Source organism: Rhinopithecus roxellana, chromosome 15 (assembly GCF_007565055.1).
Source record: "Rhinopithecus roxellana isolate Shanxi Qingling chromosome 15, ASM756505v1, whole genome shotgun sequence".
Lineage (NCBI taxonomy): Eukaryota > Metazoa > Chordata > Mammalia > Primates > Cercopithecidae > Rhinopithecus > Rhinopithecus roxellana.
The window spans coordinates 10,890,255-10,910,723 of record NC_044563.1 but is presented as its reverse complement, the minus strand read 5'-3'; the positions used below and the strand labels follow the sequence as shown (position 1 = coordinate 10,910,723).

The 20,469-nt window shown below is 44.1% G+C and overlaps 2 protein-coding genes across 2 annotated transcripts in view; both read right to left on the bottom strand.

The window, feature by feature from the left end:
- The window catches only part of LOC115893534 (reticulon-3), a 37,523-nt gene extending 17,653 nt beyond the window's left edge, over nucleotides 1-19,870 (bottom strand). The window contains exon 1 of the mRNA XM_030917709.1: nucleotides 19,849-19,870. Within this exon, the coding sequence (XP_030773569.1) occupies nucleotides 19,849-19,870 (22 nt within the window). The remainder of the gene's footprint in view (nucleotides 1-19,848) is intronic.
- LOC104672830 (reticulon-3) overlaps nucleotides 1-20,469 on the bottom strand; it is a 72,937-nt gene extending 52,468 nt beyond the window's left edge. The window contains exon 1 of the mRNA XM_010376721.2: nucleotides 20,015-20,469. Coding sequence (XP_010375023.1) covers nucleotides 20,015-20,156 — 142 coding nt within the window. The 5' untranslated portion in view covers nucleotides 20,157-20,469. The remainder of the gene's footprint in view (nucleotides 1-20,014) is intronic.

The window sequence follows — 20,469 nt, the reverse complement described above, 5'->3', positions numbered from 1 at the left end:
CCTACACACATCGTCCCTTATACTTTATTCTTTAGACACCTAATACAACGTAAATGCTATGTAAATAGTTGTTACACTGTATTGTTTTAAAAATTTGTGTTTATTGTTGTTTTTTAAAAATATGTTTTTGGTCCACAATTAGTTGAATCCACAGATGTAGAACCTGAGATAAGGTGGGCTAAGTGTATATGTAGATATAGTCCATATATGAATTAAAAAGCAAAGTGCAGGCCGGGCACGGAGGCTCACGCCTGTAATCCCAGCACTTTGGGAGGCTGAGGCAGGCGGATCACGAGGTCAGGAGATCGAGACCATCCTGGCTAACACGGTGAAACCCCGTCTCTACTAAAAATAGAAAAAAATTAGCCGGGCGTGGTGGCGGGTGCCTGTAGTCCCAGCTACTCGGGACGCTGAGGCAGGAGGATGGTGTGAAACCGGGAGGCAGAGCTTGCAGTAAGCCAAGATCGTGCCACTGCATTCCAGCCTGGGTGACAGAGTAAGACTCCGTCTCAAAAAGAAAAAAAAAGTGGCCGGGCGTGGTGGCTCAAGCCTGTAATCCCAGCACTTTGGGAGGCCGAGACGGGCGGATCACGAGGTCAGGAGATCGAGACCATCCTGGCTAACACGGGTGAAACGCCGTCTCTAATAAAAAATACAAAAAACTAGCCGGGCGAGGTGGCGGGCGCCTGTAGTCCCAGCTACTCAGGAGGCTGAGACAGGAGAATGGCGGGAACCCAGGAGGCAGAGCTTGCAGTGAGCTGAGATCCGGCCACTGCACTCCAGCCTGGGCAACAGAGCAAGACTCTGTCTCAAAAAAAAAAAAAAAAGTAACAAATTTCAATTAATCCTTTACTTCTCACGAGGCTGAGGTGGAAGGACCATTTGAGCCTAGGAGAGGGCGGCTGCAGTGAGCTGAGATCATGCCACTGCCCTCTAGCCTGGGTGACAAAGTGAGACCCCGTCTCAAAAAAAAAAAAAAAAAAGGATGGGGGTGGGGAAACAGGCCAGGCGAGGTGGCTCACAACTGTAATCCCGGCACTTTGAGAGGCTGAGGCCGGTGGACTGCTTGCGCCCAGGAGATCAAGACCAGCCTGGGCAACAGAGTGAGATTCTGTCTCCACAAAAGTAAAAAAAAAAAAAAAAAATTTGCTGGGTGTGGTGGCATGTGCCTGTAGTCCCAGCTATTTGGAAGGCTGAGGTGAGAGAATTATTTGAGGCCAGGAAGCTGAGGCTACAGTGAACCGTGATCACACCACTGTACTCCAGCCTGGGCAACAGAGTGAGATCTTACCTCAAAAAAAAAAAAAGAAAAAGAAGCATGTTTTCCTATCTCTATGTTTCCAGATGGATCCATGTCTACATGCATTTACTATCAACATTAAATCTCTGCCAGTGATGAGTTTAAATCCCAACAAACCTGAAAAACCAAATGCTTCAAGCCCAATGCCAAAAAAGATCTATGAACACGTCAGCTGTTTGCCTTTTCACCTTCACCTAACAAACACTCCCTCCTAATGGAAAATTTCAACATGCAAATTATTATGCAGATGCAGAACACAGATAACTGGTAATGGTTGGAACAATATTCCATGAGGTTTCTAACTTAAAAAACCACATTGTATTCATACTCTGTATTTGTGTCACAGGGAACTGAACCCCAGAATGATCCTAATCCTCAAATGCCATTAATGAAATCATTTTCATTAAGTAGCTAAGTCCAGGACCTGTGTTAGTATTGGTAATATGGTGCCCACAAGTAGCTGAAAAGCAAATATGCACCAGTAAACCTGTATGAGTTGTGGGAATGCAGCAGAGACAGCCACTATGGTAAATTAAGACTGTTTCAGAAGAGGTGGTAAGCTTGGTCTTAAAGATTTAAGTTCAGGAGGTGCACAAGGAAGGGAAAGACATTCTGGGGAGAAGGAACAATTGGCCAGATTCCAAATGGCTTTAAATGCCATGTAATCTGGATTATATCCTTTGTGTAATAAGGAATCACTAAAGGTTTTTAGGTAAGGGTGTGACAATATCACGTGTTTTAGAAAGAACTCCGGCAGCAGGGTAGAGCATGGACTGAACTGAAAAGCTACTGCATAATCTTGGCAAGAGATGAGGGCTCGCACTAAGGCAGTGAGGATGGGAATGAGAGGACTGCTGACAAGACAGAACACAGGTCTTGAGACCATCTGCCTGGATGTTGAAGACTGGAGAAGTAAAAGATCACTGAGGGACTAAATGAAATGCCATGGTTGGGAACACAGAAGGAATCTTCTTCCTTTTTTTTTTTTTTGACAAAGAGTCTCAGCTCTGTCGCCTAGGCTGGAGTACAGTGGTATGATTTTGGCTCACTGCAACCTCTGCCTCCCAGATTCAAGTGATTCTCATGCCTCAGCCTCCCAAGTAGCTGGGATTACAGGCGCACGCCACCCCACACGTCTAATTTTTGTATTTTTAGTAGAGACGGGGTTTCACCAGGTTGGCCAGGCTGGTCTCAAACTCCTGACCTAAAGTGACCTGCCTGCCTCGGCCTCCCAAAGTGTTCGGATTACAGGCGTGAGCCACTGCACCCGGCCAGCAATCCCTTATATTATTAACTTTCAATATGAAAAAAATTTGCCTAAGGCATATGTAAGTGTCAACTGTTGAACAGGCAGTTCAATAACAGGGACAGACTCAGGAGAGAGGTAAATGCTGTAGACAAATATCTGGGATTAACATTTGGGTGAGAACTGACACCACTGCAGTTAATACCTCCATCCGGGAAGAAATACAGAAGTTTTACAAAAGAATCTTGAGCTATCTCAATATTTAAAGGGGCCAACGGTAGGAGCTTGGAAGCAGGTGCTGGCAGTCAGTCGGAACAACCTCTCCCAGCCTTGCCTCAGGTACAAGACAGTATCTGGAGTCAATGGTCCCCCAGTGATCTTAGATCATGTTAAGTTTCCCAGGAATGCTGAGATTGTCCACTTGACCTTACCAGATGGCATGAAGAGAAATTTTAAAATATGTATATTGAAAGGGGATTAAGAAAGAAGGACCAGTGAAGAAAACAGAAAGGAGTCAATAAAGGAAAAAATGGTGCCATTTGGAGAATGCTTTAGAGAAAGATCAAGAATCAAAGCCACTGAATGGCTAAGACGATGAAAAACGATCAGGTACAGTAGCTGATGCCTGTAATCCCAGCACTTTGGGAGGAGGCCGAAGCAGGTGGATGGCTTGACCTCAGGAGTTTGAGATCAGCCTGGGCAACATGGTGAAATCCCATCTCTACAAAAATTACAAAAATTAACCAGGCATGCTGGCTTGCTCCTGCCGTCCCAGCTACTTGGGGGACTGAGCTGAAAGGATCACTTGAGCCCAGGAGGTGGAGACTGCAGTGAACTGAGATTGAGCCACGGCACCTGGGAAACAGAGTGAGATACTGTCTTAAAGAAAAAAAAAAAGACTATGAAAAGGGTCACAGAAATTAATTTGGCATTGATGAGTAAAATGAGAGTGGTAGGGGGGAAGGGACAGACAATGAAGATTGAGGAGTGAAGGTAAGTTTTAAAAACACTGAAAACAAAAAGTATGGGAAATATGGCTGATAAAGGGAAGAACTAAAAACTGGGCAGCAGCTAGAGGGAGAGGCAATGTTGAGGGAAAGTTTTTTAGAAATGAAAATGACAAGTGTATTTACAGAGAGACAGAAAGGAGCCAACAGAAGAAAAAAATCTGAAAATACATAAAAAAGTAACAATTTTTTTCTGGAATAAAGTCCACAAAATTGCTAGAAGATACGGGATTGAAAAACCACAAGTGGGCCAGTGTGGCGGCTCTCACCTGTGATCCCAGCACTGTGGAAGGCTGAGGCAGGCGGATCACCTGAGGTAAGGAGTTCAAGAACAGCCTGGCCAACATGGTGAAACCCTGTCTCCACTAAAAATACAAAAATTAGCCGGGCATGGTGGCAGGTGCCTATAATCCCAGCTACTTGGGGCCAAGGCAGGAGAATCGCTTGAATCTGGGAGGCAGACGTCGCAGTGAGCCGAGATCGCACCATCGCACTCTAGCCTGGGGGATAAGAATAAGACTTTGTCTCAAAAAAAAAAAAAAAAAATTAATAATAATTAGCCGGGCATGGTGGCACGCATCCCAGCTACTTGACTTGGGAGGCTGAGGCAAGAGAATTGCTTGAATCCAGGAGGTGGAGGTTGCAGCAAGCTGAGATGGAACCACTGCACCCCAGCCTGGGCGACAGAGGGAGACACTATCTCAAAAAAAAAAAAAAAGGTAGCGTAAGTGGACCTGCTGAAAATCTAATTTCAATAAATAACCAGTCATTTGTGCAAATATGTGGCCATAAGATTATTCACCATAATATTATTTTTATTTATTTATTTTTATTATTATTATTTTTTGAGATGGAGTCTCCCCAGTCGCCCAGGCTGGAGTGCAGTGGCACAATCTCGGCTCACTGCAACCTCCACCTCCTGGGTTCACGCCATCCTCATGCCTCAGCCTCCCGAGTAGCTGGGACTACAGGCACCCGCCACCACACCCTGCTAATTTTTTGTATTTTTATAGAGATGAAGTTTCACCATGTTAGCCAGGATGATCTCGATCTCCTGACCTTGTGATCCACCTGCCTCGGCCTCCCAAAGCGCTGGGAATACAGGCGTGAGCCACCGGACTTGGCCGTATTTTTAAAATTTTCTTAAAAATAGCAACAGGGGGCCGGGTGTGGTGGCTCACACCTGTAATCCCAGCACTTTGGGAGACCGAGGCGGGCGGATCACGAAGTCAAGAGATCGAAACCATCCTGGCTAACACGGTGAAACCCCGTCTCTACTAAAAATACAAAAAATTAGCCAGGCGTGGTGGCGGGCGCCTGCAGTCCCAGCTACTCGGGAGGCTGAGGCAGGAGAATGGCGTGAACCCGGAAGGTGGAGCTTGCAGTGAGCCAAAGATTGCACCACTGTACTCCAGCCTGGGTGACAGAGCGAGATTCTGTCTCAAAAAAAAAAAAAAAAAAAAAAAAAAAAAGCAACAGGGGCCAGGCACGGTGGCTCAAGCCTGTAATCCTAGCACTTTGGGAAGCCAAGGAGGCTGGATCATCTGAGTTCGAGACCAGCCTGGCCAACATGGTGAAACCCTGTCACTACTAAAAATACAAAATTAGATGGGTGTGGAGGCAGGCACCTGTAATCCCAGCTACTCGGGAGGCTGAGGCAGGAGAACTGCTTGAACCCAGGAGGTGGAGGTTGCAGTAAGCCAAGATTGCACCACTGTACTCCAACCTGGGTGACAGAGCTAGACTCTATCTCAAAAAAAAAAAAAAAAAAAAAATAGTGACAGGGTCCCACTATGTTGTCCAAACTGGTCTTGAACTCCTGGGCTCAAGCCATCCTCCTACCTTAGCCTCCCAAGTGCTGGGATTACAGGCATGAGCTACCACACCTGGCTTCATCACAATATTCTTTTTTTTTTTTTCTTTTGAGACAGTGTCTTGTTCTGTCGCCCAGGGTGGAGTGCAGTGACGTGATCTCGGCTCACTGCAACCTCCACCTCCCAGGTTCAAGTGATTCTCCTGCCTCAGCCTCCTGAGTAGCTGGGATTACAGGCGTGCGCTACCACACCCAGCTAATTTTTGTATTTTTAGTAGAGATGGGGTTTCACCATGTTGCTCCTGACCTCGAGATCTGTCCACCTAAGCCTCCCAAAGTGCTAGGATTACAGGCTTGAGCCACCGAGCCCGGCCTCATCACAATATTCTTTAAAATAGGTTTTCTTTTTTTTTTTTTAAAGGAAGCTTAACAAAGGTCTAATAAGTAGACTGATTAAGTTTGGTATATCCAAACAATGGGATAATAGTCATTAACAATTCGGTTGTAGATGAGAATTTATTGACACTAAGAGATGTTCACTGTATTCTAATAAAAAAGAATATTACAAAGGTAATTTTTATTTATTATTTTTTAGAGAAGGAAGGTCTCACTCTGTCCTTCTTTCTTGATCCCCTTTAATTTTTCCCTAACGCCCCTTTTCTCTTCCCAAGATCCTATCCAGGATACCATATCACATTTTGTCATCATGTTTCCTTAACCTCTTCTGGACTCTCAGCTTCACAGACTTCTCTTGACAGTTTAATAGTACTCTGGTCAAGATATTTTACAGAATGTCCCTCAATTTGAGTTTGTCAGATGTTTTTCTCATGGTTAGACTGGAGTGATGGCTTCTGGGGAAGATTACCAAGGACCATGCTCATCACATCATATCAAGAGTACAGACTATCAACATGACTTATCAACTGATGATGTTAACCTGATCGCTGGCTGAGGTAGTGCTTGCCAGGATTCTCCACCTGGGTGGAGGAAGCAGTACTTCTCTCCACCCTTCCACACTGCACTCTGTGGAAACAAGTCTTAAGCTCACCATCTACCCTGAAGAGGTGAAGGGGTTAAGCTCCACCTCCTCGAGGGGGGAGAATCTACATAAACTGGCAGGTTGATTTTTATTTATTTTTTTATAGCTAACATAACTACTATAAAAACAGACCAACTAGTTAAAGCTCAGGAATTTCAGGGGAAAAAAAGAAAAAAAAAGAAATCAATTATTAAAGTCTTAGTTCTCAGAATATCTAATGAAATAAATTCAATTTATTTATTGTTGGAAAATAATTACAACCGGATTGGAAGCACCTAAGGGTTAAAGACCTCTTACATATCTTTGTATCTTTCAGGTTGACCAGCATATAGCAGAAGTCATGGAATATAGAGGCTTAAACATTACAGGAGCTTCATAAATGTTTGCTGAAAACCAATATAAGAGATTTTTAGATTTAGCTTGTTATTTCAAAACTAGACTGAGTAGTAAGTAGTAACTGGACATTCATCTTATTAATGTAGTAGTTACTAAGGCAGCAGTTCCCTCTCATATAAGTCAAAACAGTGCTAATTTCCAAGATGCCCACTCTTCTGTTGTATCACTAAAAAGAGTTGGAAAGTTTTCTTTGTACTATTTATTAGAGTAAATGTATATGCAATCCAACACGAAGAACAAAGCAGAACTCTTGTTGCAAAAGAAAATTAGAAAGCCTGACAGAAACAAAATGGACTATGTAGATATGAAATTGGTTACAGGTTGGGTGCGGTGGCTCACTCCTGTGATCCCAGCATGTTGGGAGGCTGAGGTGGGTGGATCACTTGAGCTTATGAGGTCAAGATCAGCCTGGGCAAAGTGGTGAAACCTCGTCTCTACAAAAATACAAAAAATAGCCATGCCTATAGTCCCAGCTGCTTGGTAGGCTGAGGTGGGAGGACGGCTTGAGCCCAGGACATGGATGTTGTAGTGAGTCGAGATCATGCCACTGCACTCCAGCCTGGGTGATAAGAGTCAGGCCTTGTCTTAAAAATAAATTAATAGGCTGGGCACGGTGGTTCACGCCTATAATCCCAGCACTTTGGGAGGCCAAGGCAGGAGGATCACCTGAGGTCGGGAGTTCAAGACCAGCCTGACCAACATGGAGAAACCCCATCTCTGCTAAAAATACAAAATTAGCCAGACGTGGTGGCACATGCCTGTAATCCCAGCTACCTGGGAGGCTGAGGCAGAATCACTTGAACCCGGGAGGCAGAGGCTGTGGTGAGCTGAGATCATGCTATTGCACTCCAGTCTGGGCAACAAGAGCAAAACTCCGCCTCAAAAAAAAAAAAAAAAAAAAAAAAAAAAAAAAAAAAAACCACAAAACAAAACATAATTAATAAACTGGTTACAAATATCTTAATACCCCAGCCTTCTTTTTTTTTTTTTTTTTTTTGAGACAGGGTCTTCTGTCTTCTGTTGCCCAGGATGGAGTGCAGTGGTAATGCAATCACTGCAGCCTCGACCTTGAGGGCCAAAGTGATACTCCCCCCTCAGCCTCCTAAGGACCTGGGACTACAGGCACGTACCACCACACCCAGATTATTTTTAATTTTTGTAGAGATGGGATTTCACTATGTTGTGCAGGCTTGTTTCAAACTCCTGGGCTAAAGCAAACCTCTCATCTTGGCCTCCAAAGGGCTAAGATTACAGGCATGAGCCACTGTGCTCAGAGTCTCTTTCTAATATGCCAGAATGTGGCATTCAAGTGGTTATGAAAAGATGTTTTTCTGGATTCAAGTCATTGGTAGAAAATACCTACAGTCCAGAAGAAACAAGAGAGGCTAACCTTAAATATATTTCTATTACAGATAGTTTTATAGGCTTACAAGAAAACTCTCTCCTCAGCACTTAAATGGATACACCCATTTCCATAGAGATCTTATAGAAATTATGAATTATAAGCAGGTAACAACGTTTACAATTTGACTTTCAAAAACCAAATGTTCTTAACCTGAAGTTTATGAATGAATTTCACAGCAGTTCATGAATCCTGTGAAAACTATGCAATACTTTTTTTTTTTTTGAGACGGAGTTTTGCTCTTATTGCCCAGGCTGGAGTGCAATGGCGCGATCTCAGCTCGCCGCAACCTCCACCTCCCAGGTTCAAGCGATTCTCCTGCCTCAGCCTTCCCGAGTAGCTGGGATGAGAGGCATGTGCCACCACGCCCCACTAATTTTATATTTTTAGTACAGACGGGGTTTCTCCATGTTGGTCAGGTTGGTCTCGAACTCCTGACCTCAGGTGATCCACCCGCCTCGGCCTCCCGAAGTGCTGGGATTACAGGCCTCAGCCACTGCATCTGGCCACAATACTTTGCTAATATGCATGTTTTTCTGGGAAGAGTTTCTCCACTCATTCTTCCCATAAATATTTATTGAACACCTCTTATGAGCCAAGGGCTTGTTTTAGTTGCTGGACAAAACCCATATGGAAGCTGGGCATGGTGGCTTATGCCTGTAATCCCAGCACTTCGAGAGGCCAAGGAAGGAGGATCTCCTGAGCTCAGGAGTTCAATCAAGACCAGCATGGGCAATATGGTGAGACCCCATCTCTTTTTTTTTTTCTTTTTCATTGAACTGTTTTAATGGGTCTCAAAATTCTGTGACAAATTTTTGGTCAAGTTGTTCCCATTAAAAGGTACTGATTTTAAAAACTAAAAACTGCCACATGCAAAAAAGAAAACCAAAGTGGTCTACAAAACATTCCTCTCTTTTGAAGGTTTTTTTTTTTTTTTTTTGAGACGGAGTCTCGCTCTGTCACCCAGGCTGGAGTGCAGTGGCACGATCTTGGCTGACTGCAACCTCCACCTTCCGGGTTCAAGCAATTCTCCTGCCTCAGTCTCCCAAGTAGCTGGAACTACAGGCACATGCCACCATGCCCGGCTAATTTTTTTTGTATTTTTAGTAGAGATGGAGTTTCACCATGTTAGCCAGGATGGTCTCCATCTCCTGACCTCGTGATCCGCCTGCCTCAGCCTCCCAAAATGCTGGGATTACAGGCATGAGCCACCGTGCCCGGCCAGGGGGTTAAGTTTTAACATATGATTTGGCTGGGTTGCAGGGGTGGGTACATAAACATTGAGTCTACTGCAATGGGAGAAGAGCATTCTAGGCAGAGTGAACAGCAAATAAAACCATGAGATAGAGGGTTATTTCTGGTGTAAAGAACAAGGAAGGCCGGGCACAGTGGCTCATGCCTGTAATCCCAGCACTTTTGGAGGCCGAGGTGGGTGGATGACTTGAGGTCAGGAGTTCAAAACCAGTCTGATCAACATGATGAAATCTCTTCTCTACTAAAAATACAAAAATCAGCTGGCATGGAGGTGCGCGCCTGTAATCCCAGCCACTTGGGAGGCTGAGGTGAGAGGACTGCTTGAACCTGGGAGGCAGAGGTTGCAGTGAGCCAAGATCGCGTCACTGCACTCCAGCCTGGGCGACAGAGAGAGACAAGGAGGCCAGTATGGTTGAAGCCAGGTGAGAAATGGGGAGGTTGGAGCCAGATATTACTGGGTATTTATTAATAAGTCTTCTGAGGATATCGGCATTTACTGAGTGTAACAGGAAGCCACTGTAGCACTTTGCCCATGAGTGACATGATCCAACTTGCATTTTCACAGGCTTACACCAGCTGCTGTGTGGAAAATGGACTGAAGAGAGGCAAGGAAGAAAGCAGGGAGACCAGATAGGAGGCATCTACAATAATCCAGGAGAGCTAGCCTGGACCAAGATGGTAGCAATGGAGGTTGACAGAATTGGTCAGATTTTGGATATATTTTTGAAGGTAGAATCAAGAGCATTTGTTGACGGCTTGTATGAGGGATAGAAAGGAATCAAGGATAACTCCAAGGTTTTTGATTTTAACAGAAGAAGGAAAGAACAGAATGGCCATTTATTGAGATTGAGAAGACTGTGAGAACAAACTTAAAAGGAAACATCAGGACAGGCACTGTGGCTCATGTTGGTAATCCCAGCACTTTGAGAGGCCAAGGCAGGAGGATCGCTTGAGCCCAGGAGTTCAATACCAGCCTAGGCAATATAGTGAGACCCTGTCTCTACAAAAATAAAAATAATTAGGTTGGACATGGTGGCTCACACCTGTAGTCCCAGCACTTCAGGAGGCCAAGGAGGGTGGATCTCCTGAGATCAGGAGTTCGAGACCAGCCTGACCAACATGGTGAAACCCTGTCTCTACTAAAAATACAAAAATTAGGTGGGCATGGTGGCACATGCCTATAATCCCAGCTACTTGGGAGGCTGAGGCAGGAGAACCGCTTGAACCCAGGAGGCGGATGTTACAGTGAGCAGAGATTGCGCCACCGCACTCCAGCCTGGGTGACAGAGTGAGACTCCATCTCAAAAAAAAAAAAAAAAGAAATATTAAATCTCAAGAATAAGGAAATCCACAGAGTCAGAAAGTAGATTAATAGTTGCCAGAGAATTGCGGGGAGGGAAGAACGGTGAATGACTACTAACAGATATGGGGTTTCTCTTTGGGGTAATAAAAATGTTCTGGAATTAGATAGTGGACATAGCTGTACAACTCTGTACAACTCTGTGCATACACTCAAAAACACCTTAAAATGGTGAATTTTATGGAGCCAGAGGATGAACAGTCAGTGAGAGTATGTGGTGTCATAGAAGACAAATTTAAAAAGCATTTCAAGGAGAGAGTAATCAGTTATGTCAAAAGCTGTTATGAAAGCACGTTAAGAGGAGAATGGAGAAGAGACCACTGAATTTAACAATGTGGAAAATATCTGGTGAACTTGACTAGAAAAGTTTCTGTAGAGCAGTGAAATAAAAAGGCACCTGGCTTAAGAACCATGGAGCCAGAAATTAAGGCTTTTAAGTTAAACCGATCACTGAATTCAAAAGGGTGACTGAGCCACTTTTACCACATGTCACTTCAAATTTTAAAGCGTAGGCATTAAACTCTCTGTGCCTGAGTCCCCACCTGTAAGAACGGGGTTATATTGTTACCTGTCTACCTCACAGATAAACATAATACAAGTCTTTCCTCTACTGAATATGGCCTGTAGAGGAATGATCTGTATTTTATTTACCTTTCTATCTTCCATAACACCTGGCAAAGAGCTTTCAGTTGTTGAATTAAGGTAACATATAGGCACAACTTAAATCATAAAGCAGTACACAAATGTAAGATATCATGAAAATCAAGTATTTCGATCTCATACATAAAATAAAGACAATGCCCTCTGTTGAAATATGTTCAAATAACAGGACAAAATTTTTGTAACAAAAGGTTTTCCAGAATGTCCTTCCATATAGCTTGAAGGGCAACCTACCGATGAGGAACACGTCAAAAAGCTCACTGTCTGTCCCCTCTGGTTAGGTTACGATGATATGGTTACAGGAGATAATAAATCAGTTGATTGGAGAAAACAGGTAAGAATAGTTCTTTGAGGCCGGGCGTGGTGGCTCACGCCTGTAACCCCAGCACTGTGGGAGGCCGAGGGGGGCAGCTCACCTGCCCCCCTCAGGAGTTCAGGACCAGCCTGACCAACATGGCGAAACCTCATCTCTACTAAAAATACAAAAATTAGCTGGGCATGGTGGCACATGCCTGTAATCCCAGCTACTCAGGAGGCTGAGGCAGGAGAATGGCTTGAACCAAGGAGGCGGAGCCGAGATCCCACCACTGCACTCCAGTCTGAGCGATAGAGGGGCACTCTGTCTCAAAAAAATATATAGTTCTTCGAAATTAAAAAAAACAAAAATTCACAAGAGTGGGCCACTTCCTGATAAGCTCACTGTCTCCTCTGGTTAGGTTACGATGATATGGTTACAGGCGATAATAAATCAGTTGATTGGAGAAAACAGGTAAGAATAGTTCTTTGAAATTTAAAAAATAAATCACAAAATAACAAGAGCAGGCCACGTGCTGATAACCTCCTCCCATAGGTAAAATGAAAATGCAAACCCTGTTACAGTATTTAAAGAGATTCTCTCTGAGGTTGCAATATCACAGAGGAACATGTCTTGCAAAACTCATAGATGCACAGAAGACTTCAATGATGCAATCACAAGCAATACTGATTACAGCTAAACTTATTTAACACACACACTTCTTTCAAAACATCTACACCATACCCTATGATCCAAAATAACTCTAAAACTAGTAGCTGTCATAAATGAATGGAACAGAAGGTTAACTCAGTTTTCTGGGCAACTTCTGAATAAGTTAATTATACAAACAAAATATTGACTTGCTAATTTTTAGCTAAAAAGTTTTACTATGAGTGCTTACTTCAGCAGCACATATACCAAAATTAGAACTATACAGAGAGGATTAGCTAAATTAAGAGAAAAAGTTGTATTACAAAATTGATGAATTTTTCACAAGTCTGTATACTTAAGAGGCTAAATTCATCATCAACAATAAAGTTAACGCAAACTATAAGCTAAGTGCATACAACAAATATGCACATTTATATTAGAAAACCTACTTATTTAATGGAGCTGTTGTAATCCTGTTCAGAATTACAAAAATGGTAAATTCTAGGATTATGGGTAAAGAGAAGTGTCTTTCTGCAAAACATACTCTTGGCTCAAACAAAATTGGAAAGCTCAACTTTCCCTTTTCCCTTCAACAACACGTCACCAATTCCTTTATTACCAAACTTCATTTTACAAAGCTTGAAACATGCACAGGACTAGACAGGTAACTCCTATATCAGGATAGATATATGATTTCCTCACAGGAGAATTTGATAAAAGCAGTAATACTGGTTTTATTTTATTTTCAGACCATCTTTAAAACACCAAGAATAAAAACACTGAGGTTCTTACCAGTCACTTAATAAACAACCCCTTAGAAATGACAATTTAGGGTAAAGGTGCACCTACTAAATGTATGTAGACTGGTTGTTTAATTTGATCAGAGTGGTTCCATTACTTGTGAATTTGACAATAAACAAAAACAGCATTAAAAAAAACTTCTTACTCTTGGAGAATAAAAACAATCCAAGTCAGCAGGCATTTGCAGGCCATATTGACACGACCACTCTTGCTGTCTCCTGTATGCTTGCTTCCACACTGAAAGGGGTTTCCTAATGTATCATAACATTTATTATAGTCAGAATCTGCAGAAGTATTTAAGCATATTGATTCATGCCAAGCCTTCCGGGAAACATCTTGGCTCCTCCCTCTACCTCTTTAAGAGACCACCTTAGTGGAAGGGGGTGGCAGCTTTATGACATTAATGTGAAGGGCCACAAACTGAAACAACTGACTCACATGTGGGAAAGGAAAAAAGGCGTAACAATAGTCTTTGATTGTGAGGAAGACAGCTTTCTCATTTGTACTTGAACTGCTATGTTGTATCTATTAATACGTGCAAGTAGTTTGTAACCTACAAATGGATTTATCAAATATTATATATTGTTATTTAATAAAGGTCAGGATTTAAGGGTACAATGCAAATGTGTCTACGTCACATTGTTGATCTATATTTCATTTCTTCACATTAATGGTACAATTATTTACTACGGGCAAGACACTGTGTTAAGCCCTATAAATGTGTTTACCCTTTTTTTTTTTAAGACAAAGAGTCTCACCCTGTTGCTCAGGCTGGAGTGCAATGGCGCTATCTTGGCTCACCGCAACCTACGCCTCCCAGGTTCAAGCGATTCTCCTGCCTCAGCCTCCCGAGTAGCTGGGATTACAGGTGCGCACTACCATACCCAACTAATTTTTTTGTATCTTTAATAGACGTGCCGTTTCACCATGTTGGCCAGGCTGGTCTCGAACTCCTGACCTCAGGTGATCTGCCCGCCTTGGCATCCCAAAGTGCTGGGATTACAGGCGTGGGCCACCGCATCCAGCCAAATTGTGCTTAATTTTCATACCAACTCCAAGGTAGACACTATTATCCCAATTTTCAAGTTAAGGAAACCGAGGCTCAATACTTGCACAAGAACACATAATTATTGAGAGACAGGGCCAGAATTGAAATCCAGGCACTCCTGGAGCTCAAGTCTGTGTTTTAACACATTACACTGCCACTGATAATCTGACACGAATATAACACTCAGATGATGTCAGTGTTGGACAAGGGGCCACATTCCTTTTTATTTAAGGGTTAACTCAAAACACAAATTACATACTCACATTTGATTAATATGTTAGAACAAAGTGTGGAAATGAAGCCATAAAAACTACACAGAACAACTAAGTTTCATGAGTGAGGAAATAAATATTTAAAGCAAAAACCTTTTTCAAAAAATTGCCCAAGCTGTTTTTGCTTTGAGCTAATTTCTATGAACAAACATATAAAATGTAGTTTTATTTTGGCATCATGATTTTCTGTTTTTCTTTTCTTTTTTTAAGACAAGGTCTGGCTCTGTCACCCAGGCTGGAGTGCAATGGCACAATCTCAGCTCCCTGCAACCTCTGCCCCCAGCTCAAGCCATCCTCTCACCCCAGTCTCCTAAATGGCTGGGACCACAGGTGCATATCACCATGCCCAGCTAATTCTTGCTTTTTTGTTTTTTTGTAGAGAGGGGGTTTCACCATTATTGTCCAGGCTGGTCTCAAGCTCGTGAGCTCAAGCAATCCACCCGCCTCAGCCTCCCAAAGTGCTGGGATTACAGGTATGAGCCACCATACTCAGTCAATTTTCATAACAACAATAAAAAGCAGTCTCTAGCAAGTTGTAGATTTTTTTTTTTTTTTTTTTGAGACAGAGTCTCGCTCTGTCCCCCAGGCTGGAGTGCAGTGGCGCGATCCGGGCTCACTGCAAGCTCTGCCTCCCAGGTTCATGCCATTCTCCTGCCTCAGCCTCCCAAGTAGCTGGGACTACAGGCGCCTGCCACCACACCCGGCTAATTTTTTGTATTTTTAGTAGAGACAGGGTTTCACTGTGTTAGCCAGGATGGTCTCTATCTCCAGACCTCATGATCCGCCCGCCTCAGCCTCCCAAAGTGCTGGGATTACAGGCATGAGCCACCACGCTGGGCCAAGTTACAGAATTTCAACATCATGTCATCGGTAAACTATTAAAGTACTTTTTTTTTTTTTTTTGATACGGAGTCTCACTCTGTCGCCGGGGCTGGACTGCAGTGGCTGGATCTCAGCTCACTGCAAGCTCAGCCTCCCGAGTAGCTGGGACTACAGGCGCCTGCCACCTCGCCCAGCTAGTTTTTTTTTGTATTTTTTAGTAGAGACGGGGTTTCACAGTGTTAGCCAGGATGGTCTCGATCTCCTGACCTCGTGATCCGCCCGTCTCGGCCTCCCAAAGTGCTGGGATTACAGGCTTGAGCCACCGCGCCCGGCTAAAGTACTTTTAAAGTTCAGATGATAGACGTGTCTCTATACTTGAAGTCTAATAAAGGCAACTCTTGCTTTGAAATGAACATGAAATATTTCAGTCTCTTTTACCTCAACCTCAAATTTCTGCCTCTGAAATCTTCAGTTTCCTTCAAAGGCAGAAATATGGGAAGCCATCCTGACCCCTGATCCCCATCTCTAAGCATACTACATTGCTGGCCGCACTAGAACTGAAGGCACTAAAGTACAGAGTGCCATCACCCATTCTCTACCTGTATGTAGTAACTAATACTTCTAAAATTCATTACTGGACAGGTCGGTCAAGACAAAATTGTTTTCTGCAGGACACCAAGTAATCACTTACTTTTCTTTAACTAAAACCAAGATGAGTCTCCAAAACCAAGGGGAGCTTGGTGAAAGAACATGAAACTGGACGATGACAGCAATATGTGCAGATTTTTTTTTTTTAACAATTAAGGTAATTTTTTAGCATCTACATTTTAAGTAAGTTAAATTTTGGAATAACAAACTTCATCTTATTTTCAGGGTACAAAAGCCTGAGACACTTCCTCTGTGACATGGAGAAAACATCCTGCAAGGAGGAAAAGCTTCGGCAATAAAAATGATTACTACACATTGCGGTATCTTTTTTCTTTTTTTTGAGACGGAGTCTTGCTCTGTCGCCTAGACTGGAGTGCAGTGGCGTGATCTCAGCTCTCTGCAACCTCTGTCTCCCGGGTTCAAGCGATTTTCCTGCCTCAGCCTCCCAAGTAGCTGAGACTACAGGTGCACACCACTGTGTCTGGCGAATTTTTGTAGTTTTTAGTAGAGACAGGGTTTCGCCATGTTTGTCAGGCTGGTTTCTAACTCCTGACCTCAGGTGATTCACCCACCTCAGCCTCCCAAAGTGCTGGGATGACAGGTGTGAGCCACCGCGCCCAGCCCCACATTGCAAGGTAAACTTTTATGTTTAGGTAATGACTCGACAAATGAGGATCTTGCACTGGGCCCAACAAAACTATATTAGTGCTTTTTAGACAATATGAATGCACATTTGCAATGGATAAGCATTTAAGATAAGAGTCTCTCGGCCAGGCTCAGTGGTTCATGCCTGTAATCCCAACACCTTGGGAGGCCGAGGTGGACGGATCACTTGAGGTCAGGAGTTCAAGACCAGCCTGGCCAACATGGCAAAACTCCATATCTACCAAAAGTACAAAAATTATCTGGGCGTGGCGGTGCCTGTCTGTAATCCCACCTACTCAGGAGGCTAAGGTGGGAGAATGGCTTGAGCCCAGCAGACAGAGGTTGCGGTGAGCCAAGATCACACCACTGCACTCCAGCCTGGGCTACAGAGCGAGACTCCGAAAAGAGTCTCTCTTTAGTTTATTTCTCAAGTGTGCCTTTCTAGATAGTAAATTTGATAATTTATTCAACAAATACTAAGTACTACTATATGTCACTGTTTTAAGTGCTAATAGTGATAAATGTCTACAGCACATCTAAGAAATACAAATTCTGTAATAAAATTTTACTAAGAAATAATGGGCAAAGCTGGTCACAGTGGCTCACACCTGTAATCCCAGCACTTTGGAAGGCCGAGGAGGACGGATCACATGAGGCCAGGAGTTTGAGACCGGCCTGGCCAACATGGCAAAACCCCATCTCTACCAAAAATATAAAAATTAACCAGGTGTGGGCCAGGTGTGGTGGCTCACACCTGTAATCCCAGCACTTTGGGAGGCCAAGGCGGGCGGATCATGAGGTCAGGAGATCGAGACGATCCTGGCTAACACTGTGAAACCCCATCTCTAATAAAAACACAAAAAATCAGCCGGGTGTGGTGGCGAGCACCTGTAGTACCAGCTACCGGAAGGCTGAGGCAGGAGAATGGCATGAACCTGGGAGGTAGAGGTTCCAGTGAGCTGAGATTGCGCCACTGCACTCCAGCCTGGGAGACAGAGGGAGACTCCGTCTCAAACAAGCAAAAAAAAAAAAAGATTAACCTGGTGTGGTGGCGCATGCCTGTAATCCCAGCTACTCGGGTGGCTGAAGCATGAGAATCATTTGAACCCTGGAGGCGGAGGCTGCAGTGAGCCAAGATGGCTCCACTGTGCTCCAGTGTGTGACAGAGCAAGACCTTGTCTCAAAAACAAAAAAAAAAAAAAAAAAAAGAAAAGAGAAAGAAATAACGAGTGAAAACTGCAGCATTTAATATTATTAGGAAAATGTAATGCAAACTCATGTACTTGGAACAGCACTTTAGAATATAAATTCTACTACTTTCAGCAAAACACGTAATTTCAGCAGCTTTTCCACTATCATAAAGAAGAATGTAAAAAATACACAATAAATAGATACAATAAATAGATAAAAATTGTGACAAGGGTAGATTACATGAAAAAAGATAAGCCAAACAGAAATATGTTATGTCATTGAATTCGTATTGCCAATTTAGGTGCCAATTAGGTTGTGGTATGCCTGTGTGTCTATGAACAAAATACTCTTATTTCATTGGCCTACTAGACCAGTTCTTCCATAAGTGCATGAAAGGAAATGAAAAAGATGAATCTCAAATGATTTCACCACTTAGTTATAAATAAACTAGGACTAAATTTTCAAATCTGCTAACTAGAATGACTTTTCAACACTTAATATCTGTCTCATCTGGAGCTTACAGAGCCAAATTTCTAAAACTTAGGTCTGAATCAAAAATGAAAAATCAAGAAAACCCAAAAGATATGCACAAAAGGGCCTACCGAACAGTAAGCAATGACAAGTGATTAAAGCAAAAAGATCAAGTTGCTAAGTTATAAGGAAGTCGCTGTTCATCTGGACCTTAGCCCAGAACACAAAAATTTGGAGGAGAAATGGCTGGTGGTTTAAAGGGGACAGGGTTCTAAATTTGCTGCCTCATTCTTTTATCTGCAAAAGCTTCCTGATACTGAAATGGCCATAACCACAATGAAAAATCCAACAAGGCTCCAAAGCTCTCAGACAGGTGAAAATTCACTGTTAGAAAAACATGTAGAAAATAATACATTTAAGGATAAGATCAGAAATTTTTTCTTTAGAACCCAAGATTCTGCCAAAGGAGACAACGAAGCATTAAAAACAATTCTCAAAAAACCTTTAACATAACTAAATAGAGAGCAAAATTATCTCTACTCTCCCGAATTTACGGACCTTCCTTTGACAAAACGCATTTTTTTTTTCCTTCGAAGACTCAGTTCCTTTAAGAACCACCACCTGCCCATGGTGGGTTTTTTTTTTTCCCTCTTAAGAAGGCATCTGCACTGCAGATTTCTGCATAAGGGGAGCTTTCCAGCCAGCTCCCACCAGCAGGCAGACGCGTATACAATGGAAACTAAAGGAGGTCTGCAGCTTCGCTCTTAGTCTTTCACAGAGATGGGAGAAGGGGACTCAACCAGCCCTCGCTTTGTCTGAATGTTCTCCCCCTCCCCCTTTCTGCAGTAAACACCCCCCTTTGTTATACTTCGATCAATAGTAGCCCACAGAAAACATGAAATCAAAACATGTTGATAGCTTAGCATGACTCTATTTTCTAGAATATAAGCGACTGATTGCGTGTCCCCACCCCCACGCAGCGCCAGGGAAGAGCAGGCTGTTGCAGATGCAGCCACGGATCCATCTTGGACCATCAGCAGCTCCCTCCCAAATCTTCCCTGAGCTATTCTCATCACGCCTCCTTCTACCTCGGAGCCTCAGAAAAATCCGGCATTCATGGAGTCTAGCCGAAAACAGTAAAAACAAAACAGACAAAAAAAATGGGCTACAATGCTTCCATTAAACTTCCTCATCTTCCCCATGGGCAGCCAAAAATATTTTGGAGGACTATCACGAATGCTTGATTATGTCAACACCTGTCTGCAAACCTGCAATGCAACCCTTTCACCATCCCCTCAAAAATCTAACAAATTGTTTCTCCCACCACCCACCTGCCCCTATCTAATCCTCCACTAAATCACCCCAGTTCACCATATGCATCAAGCAACTCTCCATTTTATCCCACGAGCTGGTATTTTTCCCCACCTGCCCAGTCTTGGCGTTAACGCCCACTGGACTGTCTCCCCGCCCCCAACCTGTTTTCCTCACACCCCGTTATTTCCTCATCGCCTGCACAACCTTACTTACGTTCCCCTTCCCCTTTGCCCATTTTCCAAACGCTCGTCCCTGCGGGGCCGAAGCCGTCAGCAGTCGAGGGTAATTCTCCCTCCTCCCGCCTCGCCTCCTAATCCCCCCAGCCCTCAGGCCCCCGCTCGCCCTCTTTCCCAAGGCGGGGGCTCCCCGCGCGCCTCACCCGCACAGGAGGAGCTGCAGCTCTTCGTCCCCAGGGCGGGGCAGGCTCCTGGGCTCCCGCTGCCGCCGGGCGCGGACGGCTCGGCTCCGGAGGACGACGAGGAGATGGAAGGGGACTGAGTGGCCGCCGATGGCTCCGCCATAGCTACGCGAGCGAGGGTGGGAGAAGGGTGAAGAGAGATACGGGGCGGGAGAGAGGGAGGGGAAATAGAATAATCCGGCAACTGGCTCGCGCAAGTCCCTTTACTCCGCCTGCTCCGAGGACAGACTCCGACTGACTGACTGACTCAGCCGAGCGCAGGGACAGGGCGGGAGCGCGAGCGCGCATGCGCACAAAGGGCCCCGAGCTGGTGCCTAAGCGCGCAGCGGCGCAGGGCGCAGGCGCAAGAACCGTTGATCGTCGCTCTTGCCGGGAAGGAGGGGCAAAGCCGGCCTCACGCGGCACCTCGCGCGCCG